We start from the raw sequence: 14,230 nt of genomic DNA on the forward strand, positions 1-14,230 counted from the left end.
CAGACTTAACAAAGAGTGGCGAAGAAAAGTTTACAAAGAGTTTCCATACGCTCTTCCCTAATATCCTGAGTGTAACGTGAGACGTAACTGCAATACAATGATCAAGATGAGAAAATTACCGGGCGCCTGCCTGGCTCAGTTGGTAGACTCTGTGATCTCAGGGGTCGTGAGTTCAAGCCCCACGCTGGGCACAGAGCCTACTTTAAAAAGAGAGAGAGAGAGAAAGAGAGAGAGAGAGAGAGAGAGAGAGAGAGAGAGAGAGAGAAAGTGAGTACTAAAAACACTATTATCTAATCTATAAATTTTATTCCAATTTTCCCAAGTGCCCCGCTAATGTCCTACTCCGGACCAGAATCCAATCCAAGATCACAGGTTGGGATTCATTTTGAAATGTACTTCTCCCTCACCATCTATATTTAACCCATCATCAAGTTCCATTGATTTTTTCCGCCTGAATACTTCTTCAATCCATACACTGAGCAAGCCCCTACAACAAGTCCCTATCCCCAGTACCTGGATGACTGAAGCGACCTCCTAATTGGTCTCCCTCTTTTAGTCTCCCTCTAATACAGAGGCCACATAGTTTCTGTGTAAAGGGCTTGATAGTAAATATTTTAGGTTTTTCTGGCCATGCAATCCCCATTGCAATTTACTCCACTCCGCCATTGCAACGTGGAAGCAGTCATAGACAATATGTAAACGAGTGGGTGTGGCTGTGTTCCAATTAAACTTTATGGACACTGAAATTTGAATTCCTTATAACCTCCACATATCACAAAATATACCTCTGTTGATTCTTTTCAACCATTTAGACATGTAAAAACCATTCTTCGCTCGTGTTCCATCCAGGCTACGGGTTGCTGGTGCCCTGTTCTGTATCTATTCCTCCCACAACATCCAGAAAGACAGTCCGTCACTCTTCTGCTTAAATCCTGCATTCAGAATAAGACAAAGCCTGCAGTGTTTGGGTGCTGCCTGCCTCTCTTACCTCATCTCGGACTTCTCACTCTCTCATTCACCATGCCCTACCCACCTTACCTTCTTTCCCAGAAGGTCAAGTTCCCATTTCAGGGCCTTTGCACACATTAATCTTTTAGCATAGAGTGCTCTCTCCTCGGTGGTTCCCTCATTACCAGGCTCACTTCCATTTGTCTTTGGGGTCTTTGGAGGCTTTTTTGGGGCAGAGAAGCTGAAACTTCCTGAAAGAGGTCTTCTCTGACCCTCCTCTAACTGAATTTATGTTTCCCCTGTTATTCTCTCATAGCACTGTATCCTAAGTGTTTTTTTTCCTTTAATTTTTTTAAAAATGGTTATTTATTCGAGAGGGAGAGAGAGGATCCCAAGCAGGCTCTGTCATGTCAGCACAGAGCCTGATGTGGGGCTTGAACCCACGAACTGTGAGATCATGACCCGAGCTGAAATCAAGAGTGGGATGCTTAACCGACTAAGCCACCCAGGCGCCCCAAATGGGTTTTTTTTCCCTTGAGAACACTTATCACGATTTGTAACTATGTATGTGGGCCGCGTTTATTTGGTTTTAGTGGACAACCACATGAAGTCAAGGAGCGTGTCTGCTTTACTTGCATTGGGGACCAAGCACCCAGCCTGGTGTCTGGCAGACTGGGTGTGAAAGCTAGCTAAATCAATGCATCCTCCACTAGAATTTCTCTCTGAAATAAGGAGGCCCCCAGTGGTCTTCGGAGTAGGGTCCGAATGAACCAGGGCAGCCTTCCTGAGCAGACCATCCGCCTACTGAGCTGAAACCTGGACTGGGTATAGTGGCAGCTCCTTGGTACCTTCCAAAGAATCTGCCCCGGGCGAATTCCTGACCCTGGAGAAGCTTTCTCTACAGGCTCCGCTGAAGCCTGCTATGCATTCTTACTCTAATACCATCCATCTGCTGTCCTTCCTGCCCAGAACAGCTTCCCCCACTGAGGTTAACCCCTCTCGATAACTCCAACCAGTTTTTCTACCTGGGGTTGATCTTAAAAACATAGCTGTTGAACCAGAATACTTTACTCAGCTGCCCGTCAGGAATGCTGGGGCAATGTCCAGAGGCCACAGAGAGAAACACAGCAGCCTTCTGAAAAGACAAAGCCTGCCGGCAGCCCTCTGCCTGCTCTCCTCTGCCTTCGTGAGGCTGCCCGCCAGAGTTCTTTGGATAAATTTCACCGAGCCCCTCACACGCACACTTCCCACTGCCTATAGGATCAAGTCGGAACCCCTTCAAACCACCTTGCAAAACCTTCACTATTCAATCTCATTTCCCAGCTTCATCGTCCATCTGCCTACACCCCGTCCTGAACTCACTATTCTAGATATTCTTGACCAGAACTGTCCAGTACAGTTGCCACTAGCCACACGTGGCTGTTAAATTTTTAGTTAATTAAATTGACTTAAAAATTCAGTTCCTAACTACAAGTGTGAAATAGCGACAAATAGCGAGTGGTTACGTGTTAGTGCAGCTGTCAAGTGATGGGATGTTTCCATCAGCCTGTCCCCAGAGGGAGTCTGTGGGCCAGGGCCTCTTGGCACTGTTTGGCCGATGCACCTTGGTGACCTGCCAGCCAGCACCCTCTTCATGGACATTAGTTTCCAGTTTTCCCTCACTGCAAACGATACTACAGGCAAACATCCTTGTACCTTTTTTGCACTTCTACACATGTTTGTCTAGGGTAGATTCCAAAAAATTGTTGGATCACCAAGTCATATGCTAACACCTCTGGGGCTTGGCACACCCTGGTGTTCCCGCCTAGAATGCCTCTGCCTGTGACTAATTCCTGCTCATCAAGATCAATCAAGTGTCATCACCGGGCCAAGGGTGGTCTCTTGCCCTGTTTTCCCAAAGTACTTCCTACCCACACTGTATCACTATCATGCACTTAAGGCTCTGCCTTGTTTATCTCGTATTCTCAATATCTAACATATGGCTTAGTATAGAACAAAAATGCAAATGATTTCTTGACTGGATGACTGAATGAATAAATAAACAAATAAAGGTACAGTGGTTAGCACATTCCAGAAACTCAAGGTGAGTGAGCCCGCGAGTGCTGTGAGCTTGGGCTTTGGACCAATCTGCACCCCCCCAGACCCCCCCACCCCTGGTGCCCTGAACCAAGCTGCCTTTCTAGGTTTCTGTCTATCCAGCCCTCTGACCTAGAGCATCTCATCTTTTTTTTTTTTTTTTAAGTTTATTTATTTTTATTTTGAGAGAGACAGAGACCATGCGAATGGGGGAGGGACTGAGAAGAAAGGCAGACAGACTCCCAAGCAGGCTCCCCCTGTCAGCACAGAGCCTGATGTGGGCTCAACTCCCAAACCGTGAGATCATGACCTGAGCCAAAACCAGGAGTTGGACACTTAACCGACTGAGCCACCCAGGTGCCCCTCAGGCATCTCATCTTGAACTCCGTTCAAGTTGGGTATTGCGCTCATAGGGCCATGTGAGTGTGCCGGGGCTTTCTGGCTACAGGGCATAGAAATCTGAGCCCTGCAGGCAGCACTAGCAGGGGCCTGGCTTTCCTGAGGCAGCTCTGTCTCCTTTCACCTTTGAAGCAGCTCAGTGTGCTCTGGGTTTTGGTTTATTTTTTTCTCCCTGCAGTACCTTAGGGGCATTTAAAATCAGCTGCAACGTTTCTGCTTTCAGCTTCCAGATTTGAATCTAAGGGAACCCAGATGCTTTCCACTCCATATCTCCTTCTCCTTGAGATCTGACGAACAGCCTTGTTTACGGAGTCTGTCTCTGGCCTGGCTTCCCCAGGTGCCAGTCTGGCTTGCAGCCTTTATTTTTAATGGGGTTTTAAGAGGTGGTTCCTGTAATTAATTTAATTCTTGTGTTTTCACACTTTCTGTCTAGGTGCCTAAAGGCCTCCAGGCACTAGGTGGGATATTAACTGATTTAAAATAGTACGGAACACTATAGCTGTCATTATATATTACCCCAGCTCCTCTCATTTACAGCTTTTACGATCATTAATTAGCTAGGGCACATGGCCCATTTGGGAGGTCAGCCGGGTCACACGTCGTGTTTCATAGAGGTAGAAACAGAAATATGAAGAAAAGTGGCTTTTTCATGCCCCAACAGAGACTAGGTGTTGAAACTGGTTTCAGAAGCCACATCCTGCTGAGTACACACCCTGTGAGCGACAAGGCCAGGATCCACTACTCAGGTAGGATTTGCCAAACACGGTATGTCCTGGATGCCCATTTCCACCCTCCTGCCAGGACTGGGGAGTAACTCAATCCTCAGCGGCTAATACTACCACCTGAAATTACCCTCATTCATTCTCTTCAGGGCCCTTTTCCATTTCATGAGCGGATTTATCTGCGTAAAGAACGCGTCAGTGACTCCTCTCGGATTCAGAAACAACATACTTCTGCTATTTTTAAAGCTGCAGTTTAAAAATCCGCGCACACGCACTCACGCTCCTCAGGGAGTGGTGGAGGGGCGGGGAGTGGGGACCAAGAGTACGTGCTGGAGAGAGAACAGCCTGGCCTTTGGCTTTCCAGAGCACCGCACCGTCCCCCTGGGGGCGCACTCCTTGGAGTCCGAGGCGGCTTCCCATTCCCCGAGGGATTTTGCACCCTCTGGACCCTCTGAGCGCCCGGTGCCTCGGACCCTGCTAGCCCGCCCGTGCCCCCTCTCTTCTGCTAGGGGGAGGGGTCGGTTGCCGGGTCTCCCGGCCCAGAAGGGATCCGCGGGGGGAGGGGGGGGGTAGGGTGGGACCGGGAGGTCAAGCAGGTGGCGATTAGGTCAGCCTCGGAACATTCTTGGACCGCTCCAGTGGATATAAATAACAGACGGGCTGGCTGCGAAAAAATCCCGGGGTGGGGGCTAAGGGGGTGAGGAAGAAGGGACTTATTAAGAGTCGGGTGGTATCGTGGCGATCTGGAAAAATCTACCAAGGCTGGTGACTGACAAAGGGAGTGGAGGGACGAAGGGATTTAAGAATGAATCTTGGTACAAAATCTGGGAATAAGAACACGGAGCGGGAGGAGCTCATGCCTTTTTGCCCCACTCCATCGCGTGTCCTACCCAGTCCACAGAATGCGCCTCCAGATTGGCAGGCAGGGCTGCACATGGAAAGGGCACGGGTTTGGAGTTCAGGGTCTTGCCCGACTACAGCTCTCTTGCAAGCTGAGGAAGGTCTCTGAGGCTCAGTTTCTGCATCTGTACAATGGGAATCCTAATGCTTAAAAGAGGGTGGTTGTGAGCTTCGCTGGAACGAACTTCTAAGAAAGCTATGCTCAGCAAATAAAATGGAAGGCAGGGTAGACCCGAGGCCTCCCTCCAAGGGGTGCCACGGCAGGCCCCATCCCTTCCCCCTTCCACAAGTCTCCCAGGCTCTGCAAAGGCCGGAAAGGGCAAAGCCGAAATCTGACCCCCTATAGAGCGACGCGGCGCCACCCTGGGGAGCGGGCCCTGGCGCTTCTCCTGTTAGAGTCGATACCCACGGCCCGCGCTCGAGGAGCAGCCGGTCGCCGCGATGCCTGCAGCCCCTGCGCCCCAGCCTGTGGCGGGTGGGGTTGGGGCCGCGGCGGCGAGGAGAGGGCGGGGCCGGGGGCCGGGCTTCCCGGGGGAGGGCCGGGCGCGCTCCGGGAGGCGGCGGCCCCGGCCCGAGAGCGGCAGGACTCTGGCCGGAGCGTGGCCGGACCCCCACCCTCCGAGACGCCCAGGGAGGACGCGGTGAGTGCTGCCCCGGCGGGAACCACGGGGAGGCGGCGGCGGGAGAGCCCGCCCTCTCCTCCCGCTCCTAAAGTTTGCAATGGGACCGACTCCCGCTCTGGGAACCCGCGGCTACCCAACTCCGTGCGGGGACAGGAATAGGTGTCGCCGAGTGGAGCGGGCGTCTCATCTGCTGCGCCGCGCACCCCGCAATTTCCCAGGCTGGCAGTGGAGACGGGGACGTCGGGGGTGGAGGGGCACACCATCTCCTGGGGCTTTTGAAAGGCCGCCAAACGCCCTTTGGGGGCCCCGCTGCCCGGGGACCCTTCGCTCTCTGCAAAGAGCCCTAATTCCTGGGCCGCTATCCCGGGTCACCTTCCGGAGTCCACGGCCGGGCTGGCCCGGCAGGGTGCGCCCCCTCCCCTCAGCGGTGATCGACTGGCCCCACCCCCGCCGAGACCAAGTTCAACAAGTTTGGCCAACAAATCCTAAAGCCTCCATGGTTAGGCCTTGGCCCGGCCGCTCCGCGTGGGCTCCACCGGCTCCGAGTTGTGTAGCTCCGGGCCGGCAAGAGGGCCGGTCGAAGGGCGCCGTCCAAAAGGGTTGAGGCCAGAGACGGGCAGCCCCTGGGCTCCGAGGTCTGGTGTGGCGGCTCCGGGTTTGGAGTGCGTCATCAGGGAGCAGGCACCTCGGGCTGCAGGTCGGGTTTCCAAAAGTGCCCCTTTGTTAGGCCCCTCCCTGGCCCTGCCTCCTCCCCTCTCCCTGCGCCACCCCTTCCCCCACCCTCTGGGGCGGCTCTGGCTGCTGGTCCCAGCCGCTCTAGCCTAGGCACCACTCTCTGGACCAATGGGCCGCCCACTCCTGAGCCTTCACATCTTAGGGCTTAGGGAGGATGGGGAGGGGCTGCTGGGAGAAGAAACCCTTGGGCGCAGCCTGTGACTCAGGAGGATGGGCAGGGCAGGGTGGCAGTGCTCCCTCCCAGCGGCATGCCCCCAGCTTCTGGGAAGGGTAGGGGCTGGTCTGCGCCGAGGTGGGGGGTACCTACCTGCCTTAGGTAGGGCGAGTGGGTTCTTCCCTGAGGCTCAGGACTCCCTTACCTTGGCCCAGGCAGTTATGAGGAGGCCCTGCCAAGCCGCAGCAGACTTCTGCAGGCCCAGTGGGTACTGGCTACCCCGGCTGGGAAGCGTTCATTATTAGCTTTCTGAGCTCTTGCGGGTGGCAGAGTGTGTTCTGGGGACCAATCTGGGTCTCTGCTGAAGTCAGGAGGCACAAGGTGCTGGCTCTCCTCAACAGGGGCCATGGTTTGCACTGCCCACCCCCACGGGGCTGGATCTAGCCAGGACTGCGGGGCCTGGCTGTGCCTGGGACTCTGGGCTTGTGTTTGCTCTGGGAGGCGGGAGGGAGCAGTGCCAGCAAGCACACACAGCTTGCTCTGTTCTGGGGCTAGAGAGAGGGACCGGGTGGGGGGCAGCTCTCCCGGGAGCCAAGCCTGGAGGCTGGAGCAGGCAGGGGGCCCGGGCCCCTGGATACCTCACTGGGACAGCTCCGAAGGCTCTGTGATTTACTGCTGTGGCTCTGTTTCTCTCCATCTGGTTGGCAAGTCCTTTCTGGGTAAGTGGGGCAGATTCGAGAGGAAGCAAGGTGAAGTGCCGAGGACCCTTGCGGACCAGCTGCTCCGTCCCTCTCCTGCTCTGTACCCAGACACCTCCATCCACTGCAGGCCTCAGCTCTCTCTCTGAGCTATTAGGGCTGGATCCCACTTCAAGCAAGCTTTCTCACAGCTGCTCTAGCCATCAGGTTCCCTGGTCTTTAGGTAGATGTCGTTTGTTTCTTCATTCAACTGCTAACTCCAATGCCTGAACAAACACAAATTGGACCACCTCTGTCAACGACTGGGGACAGATTCTGCCCTGTCAGTCACAACCCAATGGAATATATCATATATAACTGGACTGAGGGCTCACAAGGGGCTGTGTAAATGGGGATGGGGCAGTGGGGTGGGGGAGACTGTGAAGATGCCTCAATTTGAGTTTTGAAGGATGGATAGTTGTTTGTCCGTTTGGAGGGGAGCAGTGTGATAGAGTCCTGCTTTGGGGGCAGAGGGCACATACTGTGTCCTGGGCCTCGTGGTGTCCCTTGGGCCTGCTCAGAGGAGGAAGCAGTTTCCTTCTAGGGGCTTGAGTCAGTGCTAGGGACAGCTGAGACCCTGCCAAGGGTCAGGAGGGGAGTGGCCGCGTGCCATTGTGTCCTCTAACCCCTGGGGTGGTGGCTTTGGGGTTGGAATCCGCCTTGCCCTCCTCTACAATTCTGGAGCACACTCTTACAAGTGCCTGGTCACCTGTCTGACTCCTCCCATTCTGCCCCAGACTCTGGGCTTTTTGAGGGCGGGGCTGCATTACTCATTACTCATGGAGGCTTGTGGGACCTCAGTGGATGCTGTGGAACAGGATGAATGTCCCTTGTGACTGTCAGGCCCTCATATTTCTTGCTCATTGCCTGGTTTGAGTCTTTTTTTTTTTTTTTTAATTAATTTATTTATTTATTTTGAGAGAGCTAGAGAGCTCGTGGGAAGGGCAGAGAGAGGGAGAGAGAGAGAATCCCAAGCAGGTTCCGCACCATCAGCACAGAGCCCAACGTGGGGCTCAAACCTTGAGATGTGACCTGAATGGAAATCAAGAGTTGGACGCTTAACGGATTGAGCCACCCAGATGCCCCTCCTGGTTTGAGTCTTTTTTTTTAATTTAATTTTATTTTAATGTTTATTTATTTTTGAGAGAGAGACAAAGAGCGAACAGGGGAGGGACAGAGAGAGAGGGAGACACAGAGTCTAAAGCAGGCTCCAGGCTCTTAGCTGTCAGCATAGAGCCCGACGCAAGGCTTGAACCCATGAACCACGAGATCATGACCTGAGCTGAAGTCGGATGCTCAACCGACTGAGCCACCCAGGCGCCCCTTCCTGGTTTGAGTCTTAAACCAGCCCTGGCACAGAAGACCAGGAGGCAAAATTTCCATCTTAGGAGGGAGCCAAGGCTTCCTTAGGAGGACAGTAAAATGCACTTGTTCAAGCTTCTTGGCCAAGATAGGATTCGGTCCTCTTGGCCCCCAGTCTGCTCTTGCTGGCAAAGGGAGCTACTGGAGTGTGGCCGGGAACCCTCTGACTTGGCCTCGTCTGGTAAAGGGTCGCCTTGTTGTTCAAGCAAAGGCGATGGCGCCTGGCTTGGGCAGGTATCCTCTTTTCTCATCTGTAGTTGGGTGGGGGGGCGGGGGCAGCAGGGCCCTCTGCCCACCACCCACCCCGCCTGCCGCCTAATCCCCTGCTGGATCGTGTGACCCGCCTGGCATTCTCCTGGCTGGAATCTGGCGCTTCTGACAGCAGTTGCTATATCGGGGGAGCTGGGCACCGCCCTGGACGCTCTAAGTCCCTGCCCTCACCCCCTGCTTTGCTTTTTTGCTTTTGTCAGCTTCAAGGCAGAATCACGGTTGAAGCTTTAAGAGTTGGACGCCCAGGTCCCTGAAGTGATCTGTAGGCCCCCCCGGTAGGTGGAATGAGGCTGGGTGGGGGAGGGGGTGGGCAGACTCATGGCATGAGGAAGAGATTTGAAGTGGCCACCCTTTCTCCTATCCCAGCCCCTCCCGGGGCCTTCCAGACGTCTACCTGCTAAGCCCTAGCTCTGACAGTTCCTTAGATGGTGGGAATGGTAGTGGGGACAAAGCCCAGGGATAGGAGAGGATCTTCTTCTCTCCCCAAAAGTGTATATCCGGCTTCCCTGCTTACCTCTCTGCTCTCCACAGCCCCAGTCCGCCACCATTCCGTGCTGCAGGGACACCATGGCCCCAGAGGAAGACGCTGGAGGGGAGGCCCTAGAGGGCAGTTTCTGGGAGGTGAGCAGCTGGGTCCTAGGTTTGGGGGTACCCACTCCACTCTGGGCCCAGCCACCTCTCCAGGGAGGAGGCTAGCTGTCAGCCCCAGCCCTGGAGGGGGCTTCTCCCTGGCGACACTGCCTTTCTCCCGTCTGCCCCAGGCTGGCAACTACAGGAGGACCGTGCAGCGGGTGGAGGACGGGCATCGGCTATGTGGGGATCTGATCAGCTGTTTCCAGGAGCGCGCCCGCATCGAGAAGGCCTATGCCCAGCAGCTGGCTGATTGGGCCCGCAAGTGGAGGGGCACCGTGGAAAAGGGTGAGGCCGCGCTTGGGCCTAGCCAGGAGCAGAGGGCCACTGAGGGTAGGGAGATCAGACAAGGCAGATTCGTTTTTGCACCTCTTATGGAAAGCTTGAGGCTTCCATGTCTGCCTTCCCTTTGAAGAGCGAAGAGCCTCCTGGTTATTCTTACAGTTGTGCCGTTAAGAGTTTGCAAAGTATGGTCATCACTTATTTTGATATTTGTAACAGCCCTGTGATGGAGACAGTCTTGTTCTATCCATTTTCTAGAGGAGAATCCAGAAGTTCAGAGACACTAAGTGACTTGCCTGAGGTCACACAGCTAGGAAGAGCTAAAGCTTGAACCTAGGCCTTCTGACTCAAGAGCTTGGATCTTTCCATCCTAAGCAGCTGCATTCCTTGAGGGTGGAGGCTAGTTCTTCCCTTTGGGACAATAAAGTATAGTGGTTCATATAGGGTTTGAATCTCAGTTCGACTTGTAGCTGTAATGCTTTGGGCAGTTAACTTCACTTTTCTGGGCTGCTGTTTGTTGTCTGTTAAATGTTGATCACGACATTCTCTGCATGGTGGTGGATAAAGATTCAGTGAGATCTCGTATCGAGGCACAGAGTAGATACCGATAAAGCAGCAGCTGACATCTTTGTTGTTCATCTCTGCATTCCCTCTGTGCCTGGCGCCCGGCGCAGCACCCAGTGAGAGGGGGTGGGCTGGTTTCTGGTGGCGTCCCTGGCCTGGCCCAAGCCCCTTCCTCCCTGCAGGCCCCCAGTACGGCACGCTGGAGAAGGCCTGGCACGCCTTCTTCACGGCAGCTGAGAGGCTGAGTGCACTGCACCTGGAGGTGCGGGAGAAGCTTCAGGGGCAGGACAGCGAGCGGGTGCGCTCCTGGCAGCGGGGGGCCTTCCACCGGCCAGTGCTGGGTGGCTTCCGCGAGAGCCGGGCCGCCGAGGATGGCTTCCGCAAGGCCCAGAAGCCCTGGCTAAAGAGGCTGAAGGAGGTGAGCCTGGGAGGGGTGGGTCCCTTCCTGAATCTGCCCTGGGCCACCCGGGCCGAGGCTTGGCGCGCAGGGTCCAGACTTGTCCCCATGCGTGCCAGGTTGAGGCGTCTAAGAAGAGCTACCATGCGGCCCGGAAGGAGGAGAAGACAGCCCAGACTCGGGAGAGCCACGCAAAGGCAGACAGCGCCGTCTCCCAGGAGCAGCTGCGCAAGCTGCAGGAGCGGGTGGAACGCTGCACCAAGGAGGCTGAGAAGGTACCGGGCGGCCGACATGCCTTTCCCAGCCCTCTTCCTCACCTGCCACCCCTTCTCCAGGTCATCATTTAAAAGAGGACCCAGAGAAAAGATGATGCTTTACCCAGGGAAAGAAGCGGTGCAGTTTTGGATGTTGGGAGGAGCTTAGCAGTTGAGGAGACCTTCCAGCTCCTTCCACCGCATCCTGCCTGGGACAGGCTCTCATGTGGCCTGCTCTTCCAGAGCACCCGTTCCTCCAGCTCTGCGTATCTGCTGCTCCGTTTCTACCTCCTCCATGAAGCCTCTACCCGTTCCGCCCACCACTCCCTATAGGTTGACCCTCACTTCACTCTCCATCCTCGCTCACCAGACTCTCAAAGCTGCTCTGCCCAAGTGTGACCTCCCTTGTTAGGCTTCTGGGGTCTTGGAGGGCAGGAGCTGGGTCTGTAGAATGATTGCTGCCGGTGCCTAGCCCGGGGTCTCTCGCCCATGGCGGCGCTCAGTAAACACGAGCGGAGTCCTGAGTGGAAGAAGGTCTTGTCCTCACCGGGCCCCTCCTGTCCCACCCAGATGAAAACCCAGTATGAGCAGACGCTGGCGGAGCTGCATCGCTACACCCCGCGCTACATGGAAGACATGGAGCAGGCCTTCGAAACCTGCCAGGCCGCGGAGCGCCAGCGGCTTCTGTTCTTCAAGGATATGCTGCTTACCTTACACCAGCACCTCGACCTCTCCAGCAGTGAGAGGTATGGCCTGCGAGGTGGGCCTGGAGGTCTGGGCAATGCTGGGTCTCCTCCATCTCCCCCAGGCTCTGGCCAGGTGCAATGAATTTGGGGGGCGGTGCTGGGGCTCGGGGCTCCCCGGTGTGAGGCTGTGCTTCGGGTCACAGGTTCCAGGAACTCCACCGAGACCTGCATCAGGGCATCGAGGCAGCCAGTGACGAAGAGGATCTGCGCTGGTGGCGCAGCACCCACGGGCCAGGCATGGCCATGAACTGGCCACAGTTTGAGGTATGGGAGGTGTGGGGGGCTCAGCCTGGACCTGAGGAGGGAGGCTAGGGCTTGGGATGAAGTAGGTGAAGGTCTGAATGGCTCCGGCTGCCTCCACAGCCCCACGGCCCAGTCTGAGCCTAAGCACTGTCCCCATAGGAGTGGTCCTTGGATACACAGAGGACGATTAGCAGGAAGGAGAAGGGTGGCCGGAGCCCTGATGAGGTTACTCTGACCAGTATCGTGCCCACGAGAGATGGCGCTGCACCCCCACCCCAGTCCCTGGGGTCTGCAGGGTAAGAGCCAGAAACCTGGCTGTGGGAAGGAAAGATCTCTGCCCCCTGCCCTGCCTTCTTTCCCTGTCTCCTTCCCTTCATTCCTCTCACACCCAAAGTGGGGTTGAAAATTGGTGCCAGGAACCTCAGGACCTACTCAGTAGTTACAAGGATGCCGGTGTTCATGGTGGTTTAGATTTGCCAGGCGTTTCCCATGGTCCCTCTTGTCTACTGCTCACATCAGCCCTGTGTGGCAGGAAATGCACCAAGCTCACAGGCATGTGTGGCAGAGCTCAGACTGGGATTTTTCAGTTTCTCCCCACCTGCCTCTCCCAGGATTCTTCCAGAGGGTGAGCCCTTGGCCCTGAGTCCTAGGCTCTCTTGCTCAAGGTGGTCCTCGGGCCCTGAGCCTGTCCACTTCTGTCTCCTGTCTCTAGCGGTGGGCAGGATGAGGAGTGGTCAGATGAGGAGAACACTCGGAAGGCTGCCACAGGGGTGCGGGTGCGGGCACTCTATGACTACGCTGGCCAGGAAGCTGATGAGCTGAGCTTCCGAGCAGGTACCCAGGGACCCCTTTCCTGTTCCTTTCCAGGCTTCAGCTTCCGCCTTCCTTCCTTTATAACTTGAGCAGGGGTGTGGGAAAGGAAAGCCTAATGTTTACCTCCCAAGGACCAGTTCTCTGATTCTCTCTCTCTTTTTTAATGTTTATTATTGATTAATTTTGGGGGGAAGGGGAGGGGCAGAGAGAGAGAGAGAGAGAGCGGGAGAGAGAATCCCAAGTAGGCTCCACGCTGCTAGTGCAGAGCCCGACATGAGGCTCAAACTCCCGAACCATGAGACCATGACCTGAGCTGAAACCAAGAGTTGGACAGTTAACCAACTGAGCCACCGAGGCGCCCCAGTTCTCTGATTCTTAAGGCTACTCTGGGTCCAGCCCCCAGGAGTCAGAGTGTCTGCTCTGAGCCCTCACCTGCCTCTCAGAGTCACCAGCTTGGGCCTGCTTGATGCATTCAGGGTCTGAGGTGGAGTGGCTTGCTGACTTTGACCTCCCTTTGCCTGAGACAGGTCTCCTCTTCTAGCTGGGTTCTCCTACTGTCCCCTCTCCCTCAGTCCTTGACCCAGTTGCAGAAGCGGGCTGGGCCAGGGCAATTGGCCGTGACTAATCCCCCTTCCCCCAGGGGAGGAGCTGCTGAAGATGAGCGAGGAGGATGAGCAGGGCTGGTGCCAGGGCCAGTTGCAGAGTGGCCGCATCGGTCTGTACCCTGCCAATTACGTGGAGTGTGTGGGGGCCTGATCTGCCTTGACAGACCTTCTGCAGCGTTTCTCCACCCTGCGTCAGAGCCCAGCTTCTCTTGGACAGCCGACCCGAGGACCCTGGACCATGGTGCCCCCTGCTGCCCTTCTGTCCCTTGAGGAGGAAGGAAGTCCTGGGTCCCAGGGAGGGGGGCGGCCTGCATCTAGGAAGGGACTGGTAGGGAAGGGCCAACTGAGTCTAGCCTGAGGGGAAGATAGGGAGGCCAGGAGGTGACAGAAGGGCTCAGGGGTGCCTGGGCCTCTCCAGGAATGCATGGGTCTCCCCAGGAGCCGTGGACCCAGTTCCTGGTCTCAGTGTTTTGGGATTCCTGGGGTGGTCTTGGGGTGGTGAGTGTAGTTCTGGGCTAGGAGCACTCTCCAGTGACTTGTTTTAGTGTGTATTAAAGTTGGAGAAAAAAAAAAAAAAAGCACTGTCAGGTGTGTGTGCATCTTTTCTGATACTCCACCCTTGCCAGACTGCAGAGGGCATCTGGAGAGAGATGCTGAGTGGGGAGGTGTGTGGGTCTAAGAGTATGTCATGGAAAAAGGTTTGCCAGTTTGGTATCTGCTCTGGAACTTCGGGACCCTAATCTGGGGTGGGAGGTACTCGAGATTGGGTT

General features: G+C 55.4%; 2 protein-coding genes across 3 annotated transcripts in view; one reads left to right on the forward strand and one right to left on the reverse strand.

Annotated features, from left to right (window-relative positions):
• Positions 1–5,819, reverse strand: part of DDB2 (damage specific DNA binding protein 2) — a 33,146-nt gene extending 27,327 nt beyond the window's left edge. The window contains exon 1 of the mRNA XM_040495253.1: positions 5,802–5,819. The gene's annotated coding sequence lies outside the window, so the exon portion shown is untranslated. The remainder of the gene's footprint in view (positions 1–5,801) is intronic.
• PACSIN3 (protein kinase C and casein kinase substrate in neurons 3) lies at positions 5,573–14,038 on the forward strand. Of its 2 annotated transcripts, XM_040495268.1 has the most exons (11): positions 5,573–5,686; positions 9,127–9,201; positions 9,458–9,547; positions 9,688–9,844; positions 10,585–10,820; positions 10,919–11,074; positions 11,624–11,799; positions 11,943–12,063; positions 12,202–12,338; positions 12,755–12,876; positions 13,496–14,038. In XM_040495268.1, exons 3-11 carry the CDS (start codon positions 9,494–9,496, stop codon positions 13,609–13,611), a joined length of 1,275 nt encoding a protein of 424 aa, XP_040351202.1. In that variant the 5' UTR covers positions 5,573–5,686; positions 9,127–9,201; positions 9,458–9,493; the 3' UTR covers positions 13,612–14,038. The 2 variants fall into 2 exon arrangements, with proteins under 2 accessions (XP_040351202.1, XP_040351203.1); XM_040495269.1 differs by lacking the exon at positions 9,127–9,201 and having other exon boundaries at positions 5,588–5,686.
• The last annotated feature ends 192 nt before the right edge of the window (positions 14,039–14,230 follow it).

The sequence above is a fragment of the Herpailurus yagouaroundi genome, unplaced genomic scaffold (genome assembly GCF_014898765.1).
Source record: "Herpailurus yagouaroundi ecotype Mexico unplaced genomic scaffold, PumYag 187, whole genome shotgun sequence".
In the NCBI taxonomy this organism is placed as follows: Eukaryota; Metazoa; Chordata; class Mammalia; order Carnivora; family Felidae; genus Herpailurus; species Herpailurus yagouaroundi.

What these genes read in the sequence shown, in the direction of transcription:
- PACSIN3 (XM_040495268.1), top strand. Translation starts at nt 9,494, where the DNA reads ATGGCCCCAGAGGAAGACGCTGGAGGGGAGGCCCTAGAGGGCAGTTTC. An exon ending in GGCTAAAGAGGCTGAAGGAG is followed by an intron (nt 10,821 to 10,918) that starts GTGAGCCTGGGA and finishes CATGCGTGCCAG; the next exon opens with GTTGAGGCGTCTAAGAAGAG. An exon ending in GCACCAAGGAGGCTGAGAAG is followed by an intron (nt 11,075 to 11,623) that starts GTACCGGGCGGC and finishes TGTCCCACCCAG; the next exon opens with ATGAAAACCCAGTATGAGCA.